We start from the raw sequence: 13,766 nt of genomic DNA on the forward strand, positions 1-13,766 counted from the left end.
GACCACCGGATCAGAGGGATGAGGTAGATGTGGCTTTCTTCTGGCAGCTCACGGAAGCTACTAGATCGCATGCCCTGATTCTCATGGGTGACTTTAATTTTCCTGATATCTGCTGGGAGAGCAATACAGCGGTGCATAGACAATTCAGGAAGTTTTTGGAAAGCTTAGGGGACAATTTCCTGGCGCAAGTGCTAGAGGAGCCAACTAGGGGGGGCGCTTTTCTTGACCTGCTGCTCACAAACCGGGTAGAATTAGTGGGGGAAGCAAAAGTGGATGGGAATCTGGGAGGCAGTGACCATGAGTTGGTTGAGTTCAGGATCCTGACGCAGGGAAGAAAGGTAAGCAGCAGGATACGGACCCTGGACTTCAGGAAAGCAGACTTCGACTCCCTCAGGGAACGGATGGCCAGGATCCCCTGGGGGACTAACATGAAGGGGAAAGGAGTCCAGGAGAGCTGGCTGTATTTCAAGGAATCCCTGTTGAGGTTACAGGGACAAACCATCCCGATGAGTCAAAAGAATAGTAAATATGGCAGGCGACCAGCTTGGCTTAACGGTGAAATCCTAGCGGATCTTAAACATAAAAAAGAAGCTTACAAGAAGTGGAAGGTTGGACATATGACCAGGGAAGAGTATAAAAATATGACTCGGGCATGTAGGAATGATATCAGGAGGGCCAAATCGCACCTGGAGCTGCAGCTAGCAAGAGATGTCAAGAGTAACAAGAAGGGTTTCTTCAGGTATGTTGGCAACAAGAAGAAAGCCAAGGAAAGTGTGGGCCCCTTACTGAATGAGGGAGGCAACCTAGTGACAGAGGATGTGGAAAAAGCTAATGTACTCAATGCTTTTTTTGCCTCTGTTTTCACGAACAAGGTCAGCTCCCAGACTGCTACGCTGGGCATCACAAAATGGGGAAGAGATGGTCAGCCCTCTGTGGAGATAGAGGTGGTTAGGGACTATTTAGAAAAGCTGGACGTGCACAAGTCGATGGGGCCGGACGAGTTGCATCCGAGAATGCTGAAGGAATTGGCGGCTGTGATTGCAGAGCCATTGGCAATTATCTTTGAAAACTCGTGGCGAACGGGGGAAGTCCCGGATGACTGGAAAAAGGCTAATGTAGTGCCCATCTTTAAAAAAGGGAAGAAGGAGGATCCTGGGAACTACAGGCCAGTCAGCCTCACCTCAGTCCCTGGAAAAATCATGGAGCAGGTCCTCAAAGAATCAATCCTGAAGCACTTGCATGAGAGGAAAGTGATCAGGAACAGCCAGCATGGATTCACCAAGGGAAGGTCATGCCTGACTAATCTAATCGCCTTTTATGATGAAATTACTGGTTCTGTGGATGAAGGGAAAGCAGTGGATGTATTGTTTCTTGACTTTAGCAAAGCTTTTGACACTGTCTCCCCCAGTATTCTTGTCAGCAAGTTAAGGAAGTATGGGCTGGAAGAATGCACTATAAGGTGGGTAGAAAGCTGGCTAGATTGTCGGGCTCAACGGGTAGTGATCAATGGCTCCATGTCTAGTTGGCAGCCGGTGTCAAGTGGAGTGCCCCAAGGGTCGGTCCTGGGGCCGGTTTTGTTCAATATCTTCATAACTGATCTGGAGGATGGTGTAGATTGCACTCTCAGCAAATTTGCGGATGATACTAAACTGGGAGGAGTGGTAGATACGCTGGAGGGGAGGGATAGGATACAGAAGGACCTAGACAAATTGGAGGATTGGGCCAAAAGAAATCTGATGAGGTTCAATAAGGATAAGTGCAGGGTCCTGCACTTAGGATGGAAGAATCCAATGCACCGCTACAGACTAGGGGCCGAATGGCTAGGCAGCAGTTCTGCGGAAAAGGACCTAGGGGTGACAGTGGATGAGAAGCTGGATGTGAGTCAGCAGTGTGCCCTTGTTGCCAAGAAGGCCAATGGCATTTTGGGATGTATAAGTAGGGGCATAGCGAGCAGATCGAGGGACGTGATCGTTCCCCTCTATTCGACATTGGTGAGGCCTCATCTGGAGTACTGTGTCCAGTTTTGGGCCCCACACTTCAAGAAGGATGTGGATAAATTGGAGAGAGTCCAGCGAAGGGCAACAAAAATGATTAGGGGTCTAGAACACATGAGTTATGAGGAGAGGCTGAGGGAGCTGGGATTGTTTAGCCTGCAGAAGAGAAGAATGAGGGGGGATTTGATAGCTGCTTTCAGCTACCTGAAAGGGGGTTCCAAAGAGGATGGCTCTAGACTGTTCTCAATGGTAGCAGATGACAGAACGAGGAGTAATGGTCTCAAGTTGCAGTGGGGGAGGTTTAGGTTGGATATTAGGAAAAACTTTTTCACTAGGAGGGTGGTGAAACACTGGAATGCGTTACCTAGGGAGGTGGTAGAATCTCCTTCCTTAGAGGTTTTTAAGGTCAGGTTTGACAAAGCCCTGGCTGGGATGATTTAACTGGGAATTGGTCCTGCTTCGAGCAGGGGGTTGGACTAGATGACCTTCTGGGGTCCCTTCCAACCCTGATATTCTATGATTCTATGATTCAAGCGCTCCTGATCGACTTCATAGAGGCAACTAGGAGCATCTTGGACATGACGATGACGGCTACCAGTCCTATTGCACCGTCTGCTGCCACAAGGCAATGGGTTGCTGCTGCGGTGTAGCAATGCAGTACCGCGTCTGCCAGCACCCAGGAGACATAGGGTGATGGTTACCTGAGTGGGCTCCATGCTTGCTGTGGTATGGCGTCTGCACAGGTAACTCAGGATGGAACGGGGGCCTGACGATATGTACCCAGAACCACCCGCGACAATGTTTTAGCTCCATCAGGCATTGGGATCTCAACCCAGAATTCCAATGGGCAGCAGAGACTGCGGGAACTGTAGGATAGGTACCCACAGTGCAACGCTCCGGAAGTCGACTCTAGCCTTGGTACTGTGGAAGCACTCCGCCGAGTTAATGCACTTAGAGCATTTTCTGTGGGGACGCACACACTTGAATATATAAAACCATCTTCTAAAACACCAACTTCTATAAATTCAACCTAATTTCATAGTGTAGATATACCCTGAGTCTCTGAAGTCCCAAAGTCTCTCCTGAAAATGGGACTTAAGCTCCTAAGTCACTCCAGGTGCATTTGAGAATTTTACCCTGGTTATATTTCTTAACTACGTCCATGAAAAGGAGTATCCTGGATCATAACTGTAGTAGCATTCAGTTTGACAATCTTTAAAAGAGTTGTTCTGATATCACAGTTATGTGATCACATCAGTGCAGGCTTCCATTCTGATATTTTTACTCTCCTTGGCACAGTTACCAGATCCTGTCCAGCTCCACAAACACTATGGTTACTCAAGCACACTTCTAACATTTTTCAAAAGTTGTCTGACATTTTAGAGAGTCTCAATTCCAAACCAGCTCTCTTTTAGAAGTACAGATTTTCCATGAGTAGTGGTGCAAAGGCTAGCTGTGAACTGACTGGTGATCTGCCAACAGCTGTGATTGTAAACCATTTATGTGTTAGGAGGTCGGTTGAGTAGAATTGGATGTGTGTTAGCAGGTGCCGTGGTGACTGTAGTGCACTACAGATACTGCAACACGCCAGAGACATTACACTCTGGGCTAGTGGAGTCTACTGTCTGGCACCAGACAAAGCACATCACAACAGAGATGAGTGAATGCTGCATTCCCAGGTGCATTGTTCCACCTGCAAAGAGGAGACGGCTCACTCTCCTCCAGCCTGTGGAGGGGGGAAAGAACCACCTCACTGAGATTTCTAAGTCTTGCCTACATTTTCAAAAATGGAGGCCAGAATTCACCGCTGGTTCAGCTCAGCTGGTGGCAGTGATGCTGGAATCTGTAGTGTGCAAGACGACTCAGGTATATTTCCCACCATGCCATCTAACTTGTAATCTGTGTTAAAAATGACTGAGCTCTGTCTTCACTACAGGATCTACTGTTGCTACGCATAGTGGAGTAGCCCTGGTGGAAAATTACAAGTCCCAATTCTGTCAATATAGAGGCAGCCCTAGATGTGCTGAAAAGTTCTAGACTCTTGTAGCCTCCTTTAGGCCAATTGTACTGTCCTGAGCATTCAGGAGGTCCTTTGCTTCCCAGCTCCCTGCCCCTGGGCTCCCTGTCCCTGATGCCCCTTTTCTCTTCTTAAAAACAAGGATGCTCTGCTACTTGCTCTCCACTCCTCTCCTGGGGAAAGTATAGCAGCTCCAGCTCCTCATGATGCTCATTTCTCAGGAGGAGCAGGGATGGTTTGTTCCTTGGCATTCCCCTTTCTACCAGAGAAGAAACCAGTTGGTCCCTGGTTGAACTTGGCCAGAATTGCTCCTGGACCTGAGGGAGTGAGTTGGCTAAGTCATGTTGTCATACGCTTTCATTGTGGTTTAGAATAAAGGTGGTTGGAAATTAACTGAGAATTTCTTCACTGTTAGTATTAGAATTCTTCCCACAGGCTTTGTATTAACTACGTTATTTGCTGTGGGAGGCTCTTACAATGCATGTTTTGACTGCTCAGAGGAATCATAGAATCATAGAATATCAGGGTTGGAAGGGACCTCAGGAGGTCATCTAGTCCAACCCCCTGCTCAAAGCAGGACCAATTCCCAATTAAATCATCCCAGCCAGGGCTTTGTCAAGCCTGACCTTAAAAACTTCTAAGGAAGGAGATTCTACCACCTCCCTAGGTAACGCATTCCAGTGTTTCACCACCCTCCTAGTGAAAAAGTTTTTCCTAATATCCAACCTAAACCTCCCCCACTGCAACTTGAGACCATTACTCCTTGTTCTGTCCTCTTCTACCATTGAGAATAGTCTAGAACCATCCTCTCTGGAACCACCTCTCAGGTAGTTGAAAGAAGCTATCAAATCCCCCCTCTTTCTTCTCTTCTGCAGACTAAACAATCCCGGTTCCCTCAGCCTCTCCTCATAAGTCCTGTATTCCAGACCCCTAATCATTTTTGTTGCCCTTCGCTGGACTCTCTCCAATTTATCCACATCCTTCTTGTAGTGTGGGGCCCAAAACTGGACACAGTACTCCAGATGAGGCCTCACCAATGTCGAATAGAGGGGAACGATCACGTCCCTCGATCTGCTCGCTATGCCCCTACTTATACATCCCAAAATGCCATTGGCCTTCTTGGCAACAAGGGCACACTGCTGACTCATATCCAGCTTCTCGTCCACTGTAACCCCTAGGTCCTTTTCCGCAGAACTGCTGCCTAGCTATTCGGTCCCTAGTCTGTAGCTGTGCATTGGGTTATTCCGTCCTAAGTGCAGGACCCTGCACTTATCCTTATTGAACCTCATCAGATTTCTTTTGGCCCAATCCCCCAGTTTGTCTAGTAGGGATCTCAAAGAGCTCAAGTCTCAGGTTGGGAATAGCAGCAGCTCTGATTTATATTGGCATCTCAAAAGACTGAGGGCCAAGTCTTTTTTTTAAAGAACACGGTGCCTTTTTATGAGAAAATGCTTGGCATATTTTAAAACTCGAAGGAAATCTCAGACCAGTTCCTATCTTAGATCCAGAATTGATGTTCTTATGTTTCCATGACAGCAGCATGGTGACTCATCCTATGATGGTAAGCAGCCTGCTTCTCTCACGCAGGGGATTGGAAAAACAATTTTTCCACAGCTATTCCGGGGTATAAGGTTTGATTTAACTAGTAAGGCAAATCATGTGTCCTGGTGGTCGGAGCTGCAGACTGGAAATCTAGACTCCTGTTTTCTGTTCTTAGTTCTGCCACTAAGTTTGGGTAAATCACTTAACTTTCCTATAACTCTCCTTACCGTTATGTAAAGTGGGGGGGGGGAATAATAAATGGGTGGCAGGTATTGTTTGCTAACCTCCTTGAGCTCCTCAGGTGAAAGGTGCATTAGAAGTGCAAAATATGGTTAAATAGTAACTCCATAACTGTTATAGTAAATTCATATTTTGTAGGTGCAAATTGATACTCCAGTATGTATAGGTTTCAGAGTGGTAGCCGTGTTAGTCTGTATCAGCAAAAACAACGAGGAGTCCTTGTGGCACCTTAGAGACTAACAAATTTATTTGGGCATAAGCTTTCGTGGGGTAAAACCAACTTCATCAGATGCATGGAGTGGAAAATACAGTAGGAAGAAATATATATACACAGTACATGAAAAGATGGGAGTTTCCTTACCAAGTGGGGGGTCAGTTCTAAGGAGACAATTCAATTGATAGTAAGGGGTAAGTTACCAAAGTGGATCTCCTTAGGTCACTGCTAGTATGAGTAGGGCCCTACCAAATTCACAGTCCATTTTGGTCAATTTCACAGTCGCAGGATTTTAAAAAATCATAAATTTCATGATATCAGCTATTTAAATCTGAAATTTCACAGTGTTGTAACTGTTGGGGTCGTGACCCAAAGCGGGTTTGTGGTGGGGTTGCAGGGTTATTGTAGGGGGGTTGTGATATTGCCACCCTTACTTTTGCACTGCTGCTGGCAGCGGCGCTGCTTTTGGAACTAGCCACCACTCTCCGGCCGCCCAGCTCTGAAGGCGGGAGAGAAGTAAGGGTGCTCATACCATGAACTCCCTACAATAACCTTCTGACCCTCCCTGCAACCCCCTTTTGGGATGGGACCCCACTTTGAGAAATGCTGGTCTCCCCTGTGAAATCTGTGTAGTATAGGGTAAAAGTACACAAAAGACCAGATTTCATGGTCCATGATGCATTTTTCCCTGCCATGAATTTGATAGGGCCCTGTAGCAGACCACGGACTCACCGGCATGGCACCTCCTGCTGGTTGTCTTGGAAATTAGCTCAACTCCAGCTCCGGAGTGCCCTCTTCTGGCCTGTGTCTTGCCTGCCTCAGGCCCCGTGTCCCTCCCAGACCCCAGTGCCCCTTTACCTCAGGGTTCTGCCCCAGCAGTACCCCCAGATTCTGGGTCTCCCCTCCCAGGGGAACCCCCACCCCTTTATCCCCACCTTGCCTCAGTGGCTGCTGCCAGTCATCATCTAGCCCCCTTTCACTGGGGCAGACTGCAGTCTGTAATGGCCACTCATCATTGGCAAGGGGGTTGAACCTGCTGCCTTTGCCTATCCCTGGGCTGCCCCTCTGCAGCCCCAGTACCTTTTGTAGGCCTTCAGCCTGGGGGTTTACCAGGCTGGAGATCCCCAGTTCCCTTTGCCCTTCCCCAACACTGCTCTGCTCTGCAACCTTGCTCCCAGACAGCTAGCCCTTCCCACTCCAGGGCTAGAGTGAGACTCCTTCAACTCCTGGCCCCACAGCCCTTTTATCCAGGCCAGCTGTGGCCTGATAAAGCCAGCCACACCTGGGGCCAACTATCTCGCCAGACCTCCCTCAACTGCTCTTAATGCTTTTCCCAGCGGCAGCCCGCTCCAGGGCTGCTTTTAACCCCTGCCTACTGGAGTGGGGCAGCTGCCCTACTGGAGGCCCTAAGTATGATTGACACAGCATCTTGAGGAAGCTTTCAAGCAGTGTGATTGTCTGGGCTTAGTGGGGGAGTGGCTGAGTACAAGGTCAAAAAACATCTTTCGATTGGCTGGAATTTTCCTGGAAATCTCGTCTACCCTGTCTTGGCATGCACACTTCTAAATATCTGTCCTGTACCTGAATGTTGTTTTGATATTCTGTAATATTCAACTGACCGTATGGGGCCCATACTTCACACTGTGGCTGTGGAATACTCTCCCAGTGGGGGAGGTGGGAATCCCATCACTTGGGACATTGAAAACTAGATTGAATAAAATGTTAGAAGATGTACACTAGGGAACAAACCTACACTGGCAGAGAGGTGGGAAAAGATGATTTAATGGGCCTCTTCCATCTCTGACTTCTGACTGTAATATATGCTTATATTTCCATTATATTCTATATGGACTGTTTGCCTTGACTGTCCCTAATACTGGAGATAGAAGGTATATGGTTCTGTGCAAACTTATTGTTTGAATACATTGGCCCTGTCTGAAGTTCAGCCATTACTTTCAGTTCTGACATTAGTAATTGATACTGTGTTGGAGACACCCCGAATTTTTCTCCAAATGCTCTTTAAAGCTCACATTTGTTAAAATTATGGGATTCCATGAACTATGCTTAATCAATGGTATTGGCTGCCTGGGACAAAACTGCTTTAGACAGGATGTATAAAACAATACTAATTATCAAGCTGCGATGTCTTACAAGGTTTTCCACTTTAAGGTTAAATCTTGAAGTTCTTACACTTGGGAGAAATTTATGTTTTATTGTTTCAAGTTATTGATTTTTACAACATGGAGGAAGGAGAGAGGGAAGGTGTATTCACAGATGTCATTAGTGTTGTCATGCTAGTGACGGAGGGGCTGTGTAACTGCCAGTCACACACCAACACGCAGACAGAAAATCACGCTCCGCTTGCCACTTAGGTCCTTCTTGTCTGGCAAACAGTAATACATTTATCCTGTTGATGAATCAAGTCAAAATGGGGGGCAGTTTTCTCTTTAACATCTTCATGTGGGTCAAAACTACTTTTATTTACCAGGAAATGGCTTTTATATAAAAAACTCAAGTGTTTGTATTTTACTACGTATTAGCAGTTGTAGTTTACTAGAATTTTACTAAAAAGAAAAGGAGTACTTGTGGCACCTTAGAGACTAACCAATTTATTTGAGCATGAGCTTTCGTGAGCTACAGCTCACTTCATCAGATGTATACCGTGGAAACTGCAGCAGACTTTATATACACACAGAGAATATGAAACAATACCTCCTCCCACCCCACTGTCCTGCTGGTAATAGCTTATCTAAAGTGATCAACAGGTGGGCCATTTCCAGCACAAATCCAGGTTTTCTCACCCTCCACCCCCCGACACAAATTCACTCTCCTGCTGGTGCTAGCCCATCCAAAGTGACAACTCTTTACATAATCAAGTCGGGCTATTTCCTGCATAGATCCAGGTTTTCTCACATCCCCCCCACCCCCATACACACACAAACTCACTCTCCTGCTGGTAATAGCTCATCTAAACTGACCACTCTCCAAGTTTAAATCCAAGTTAAACCAGAACATCGGGGGGGGGTGGGTAGGAAAAAACAAGAGGAAACAGGCTACCTTGCATAATGACTTAGCCACTCCCAGTCTCTATTTAAGCCTAAATTAATAGTATCCAATTTGCAAATGAATCCTGGGCCTTTATCCTCTCCACCTCCTCCACATGCTTCCTCTCTTTTTCCTTCTCCTCCTCCACATGCTTCCTTGCCTCCATTTCCCTCTTGTGGGCAGCCTCCTGTACCTCCTTCTCCAGCCGCATGAGTTCTATCTGTCTTTCATGTTCCCTTTGTTTTTCCTCAGCCTGAAATTTGGCTAATTCCAGCTGTAGTCGAGCTGAGGATTTGGTCATTCTAACCTCTCTGTTTTTAACTAACTTTACACCCGAGGTTTAGAAATAAACAAACAAAACTTGGCTGTAAAATTTTGCTGTGCTGCAATAGAATACCTATTCTCTGATAGTGATTGTCAGCCTACAGAAAAAGACAATTCCCTTGTCTCTGCTCTGGGCCCAAATTAAAGCAAAAAACCTCCAACTGCTTGGAAACCTGCTTACCCAGCCCAAAGAAAAAGCAAATGGGTAGAACACACACCCCCTATTTACTTTTAGGAAGAAAAGAAAAAAAACCTCTGGGTTGGAAGACTGTGAATTTCCCTGCAGGAGTTAAGTACCCTGCCTCCAGGCAAAGAAAACCTGCAATTCACAAGATAATCCCCTTTTGTCTCTGCTTGGCCACAAAGCAGAGAGAAACCAAGCTGCTTTCAGTTTCAAAGCTGCTTTCTGGACTTCCTAAAAATTCCTTTTTAAAATCTGTATTTCTAGTTCAAAAAATCTCAACTGGATCTCAAAATGATTTCAGGTTAATCCCACCACTGTGCCACCGTGTTTTAAAATTTTAAGAATTTTACTGAGGCAGTTACTGCCTTTATTTTACTTAGTGATAAATTGGTAAGTGTCAAAACCAACCAAAGTATTTTCCATTTCAGCCACTCCTTAGTGTTACAACTGTTAGCTTTCTATTATTGCTCTTGTTAGGAACTACTGATTACTTCTTGTAAAGATTAATTTATCACTTTTGAAATTAGATTAAGGGCCAGATATAATTAGTATAATATAGTGTGTATATATATATATAATACAATATTAGTATAAATCCTAAGTAACTCCGTTGAGATCAAAATCTGTTCCTTGGAATGAACCATGCCTGTTTTTTGTGCTCCAGATCAGTTTAATTAAGGTAATTCAGCTTGCCAAGACGTATACAGGACTTTGAATATGTGTGTGTTCCACCTCTTCACCCATAACTCCTTGTTGTATATGAGGAATCTGGTCTGAGTATGGACCAGAATAGTTGTACAGTATACAAATGAAATGGTATTCAGTAACTACCACATGACCCTTCCTTTCTTAAATATTCACAGTATATGCACATTGGAGAGATGGTGAAAATGTGACATGGAGTCTTTCCAGAAAAGTTTTTTTAAAAGCAGAATAGATTGTAAATGACCTATTTTTTTAAGTTTTAAAGGTTAGTGTAAAATAAAAATGACAGATAACTTTATACAAGAAAAATGAGCTGTCCCTATATCACAGAGTGGAAGTAATTGCTTCCCATGGAGAAGCTGTGCTTTGTAAAACCCTTAGCAATTCTTAACAATGTTCTATTTAAGCCCTTCTCTTAAATTTTTCCATTATCTGTTAGGATGTTTTATTTTAATGCATTCAGTCTGAAATGTTCGTTTCTTTCCCCCTGCCAGGTTGTGACCAGACTGATCCATTTGCTGGGTGAGACGATTCTTGGCAGCCTTCAGCAGGGGGGTAAGAAACACTTCCTGGGCTATTTGCTTTATTTGCAGTGCTCAGAAAAGATGTCTAAGGGCCAAATTCAGATCTCAGTTACACTGATACATTTTCCAAGTAATTCTACTGAATTCAGTGGAATACTGCTGGATTTACACCAGTAAATTTGAGAACAGAGAATACCTGTCAGAGATAAGAATTTGCCCCTGATTATTCCACTTTAGCCAGGAGTAACAATTTCAAGGGAGTAACAATTTCATAAGTACAGAATGAGTGTGCATTGGTAAGATAAATGGGATGGGGGAATGAAATCAAATGTAATTGATACCACTGAGTCCCAAAGGTACTGATATACATGCACAGTGAAATCTGCTTCAAATATTTGTTGAGAGAGAGGGTTTTCAGGGACAGGGAGCAATACTGAATTCAGTAACCTTGCACAGAATCACATCACACCAAATGGAATCTGCATGCAGGATGACCTAATGAATCTGTAGGTTTCAAAGTAGCAGCCGTGTTCGTCCTCATCCGCAAAAAGAACAGGAGTACTTGTGGCACATTAGAGACTAACAAATTTATAAGAGCATAAGCTTTCGTGGCTACAGCTCAGTTTATTGGATGCATAGAATGGAACATGTAGTAAGAAGATATATATACACACACACATACAGAGAAGGTGGAAGTTGCCATACAAACTGTAAGAGGCTAATTAATTAAGATGAGCTATTACCAGCAGGAGAAAAAAAACTTTTGTAGTGTTAATCAAGATGGCCCATTTAGACAGTTGACAAGAAGGTGTGAGGATACTTAACATAGGGAAATAGATTCAATATGTGTAATGACCCAGCCCCTCCCAGTCTCCATTCAAAGCCAAGTTAATGGTATCTAGTTTGCATATTAATTCAAGCTCAGCAGTTTCTCCTTGGAGTCTGTTTTTGAAGCTTTTCTGTTGCAAAATTGCCACCCTTAAATCTTTTACTGAGTGGCCAGAGCGGTTGAAGTGTTCTCCTACCGGTTTTTGAATGTTATGATTCCTGATGTCAGATTTGTGTCCATTTATTGTTTTGCGTAGAGACTGTCCACTTTGGCCAGTGTACGTGGCAGAGGGGCATTGCTGGCACATGATGGCATATATCACATTGGTAGATGTGCAGGTGAACGAGCCCCTGATGGCGTGGCTAGTGTGATTAGGCCCTATGATGGTGTCACTTGAATAGATATGTGGACACAGTTGGCATCGGGCTTCGTTGCAAGGATAGGTTCCTGGGTTAGTGTTTTTGTTGTGTGGTGTGGTTGCTGGAGAGTATTTGCTTCAGGTTGGGGGGCTGTCTGTAAGCGAGGACTGGTTTGTCTCCCAAGATCTGTGAGAGTGATGGGTCATCCTTCAGGATAGGTAAATCTTTGATGATGCTCTGGAGAGGTTTTAGTTGGGGGCTGACGTTGACAGCTAGTGGCATTCTGTTATTTTCTTTGTTGGGCCTGTCCTGTAGTAGGTGACTTCTGTCTCTGTCAATCTGTTTTTTCACTTCAGCAGGTGGGTATTGTAGTTTTAAGAATGCTCAATAGAGATCTTGTAGTTGTTTGTTTCTGTCTGAGGGATTGGAGCAAATGCGGTTGTATCGCAGAGCTTCGCTGTAGACGATGGATTGTGTGGTGTGTCCTGGATGTAAGCTGGAGGCATGTAGGTAGGAATAGCGGTCAGTAGGTTTCCGGTATAGGGTGGTGGTTATGTGACCATCGCTTATTAGCACAGTAGTGTCCAGGAAGTGGATCTCTTGTGTGGACTGGTCCAGGCTGAGGTTGATGGTGGGATGGAAATTGTTGAAATCATGGTGGAATTCCTCAAGGGCTTCTTTTCCATGGGTCCAGATGATGAAGATGTCATCAATGTAGCGCAAGTAGAGTAGGGGCGTTAGGGGACGAGAGCTGAGGAAGCGTTGTTCTAAATCAGCCATAAAAATGTTGGCATACTGTGGGGCCATGCGGGTACCCATAGCAGTGCCGCTGACTTGAAGATATACATTGTCCCCAAATGTGGAATAGTTATGGGTAAGGACAAAGTCACAAAGTTCAGCCACCAGGTTGGCCGTGACATTATCGAGGATACTGTTCCTGACGGCTTGTAGTCCATCTTTGTGTGGAATGTTGGTGTAGAGGGCTTCTACATCTATAGTGGCCAGGATGGTGTTTTCTGGAAGATGACCGATGGATTGTAGTTTCCTCAGGAAGTCAGTGGTGTCTCGAAGATAGCTGGGAGTGCTGGTAGCGTAGGGCCTGAGGAGAGAGTCCACATAGCCAGACTCCAACGAGAAACTGCTGAGCTGAATTAATATGCAAACTAGATACCATTAACTTGGGTTTGAATAGAGGCTCGGAGTGGCTGTGTCATTACACATATTGAATCTATTCCCTTACGTTAAGTATCCTCACACCTTCTTGTCAACTGTCTAAATGGGCCATCTTGATTATCACTACAAAAGTTTTTTTCTCCTGCTGATAACAGCTCATCTTAATTAATTAACCTTTTACAGTTTGTACGGCAACTTCCACCTTCTCTGTATGTATATATAGATATCTTCTTACTATATGTTCCATTCTATGTGTCCGATGAAGTGGGCTGTAGCCACGAAAGCTTATGCTCTTATAAATTTGTTAGTCTCTAATGTGCCACAAGTACTCCTGTTCTTTTTTTAATGAATCTGTAGTTTGCTTATCTTGCTGAGTTGCCTAATAGCAAATCATTCAGTATTTAGGTGTTCCCAAGTTTTTATCCTGAGAAATTTCTTGTGAATTGCCTTGGTTGAATTAGTTTAGATTACTAATTGGGTTGATTGTTAGTGAGTGGGAGGAAACTTCCCTTACTGTTTGTTCTTCTTGGACTATAAAACAAAACCAGTTTAAAAAAAAAATAATGTTCTAAGTACTGGTAAGTTTAGAAAACCTCTGTGCTGTGATGCTCATTTA

At 44.7% G+C, this 13,766-nt stretch overlaps 1 protein-coding gene across 5 annotated transcripts in view; it reads left to right on the forward strand.

Annotated features, from left to right (window-relative positions):
- Positions 1–13,766, forward strand: part of PNPLA7 (patatin like domain 7, lysophospholipase) — a 437,365-nt gene that overhangs the window by 217,373 nt on the left and 206,226 nt on the right. For all 5 annotated transcript variants that reach the window (XR_012665266.1, XM_048823395.2, XM_048823397.2 and 2 more), the window contains one exon: positions 10,760–10,820. Coding sequence is in view for 4 of the 5 variants with exons in the window: in XM_048823395.2 (XP_048679352.2) it covers positions 10,760–10,820 (61 nt within the window). In the remaining variant the exon portion in view is untranslated. The remainder of the gene's footprint in view (positions 1–10,759; positions 10,821–13,766) is intronic.

The sequence above is a fragment of the Caretta caretta genome, chromosome 16 (assembly GCF_965140235.1).
Source record: "Caretta caretta isolate rCarCar2 chromosome 16, rCarCar1.hap1, whole genome shotgun sequence".
In the NCBI taxonomy this organism is placed as follows: Eukaryota; Metazoa; Chordata; order Testudines; family Cheloniidae; genus Caretta; species Caretta caretta.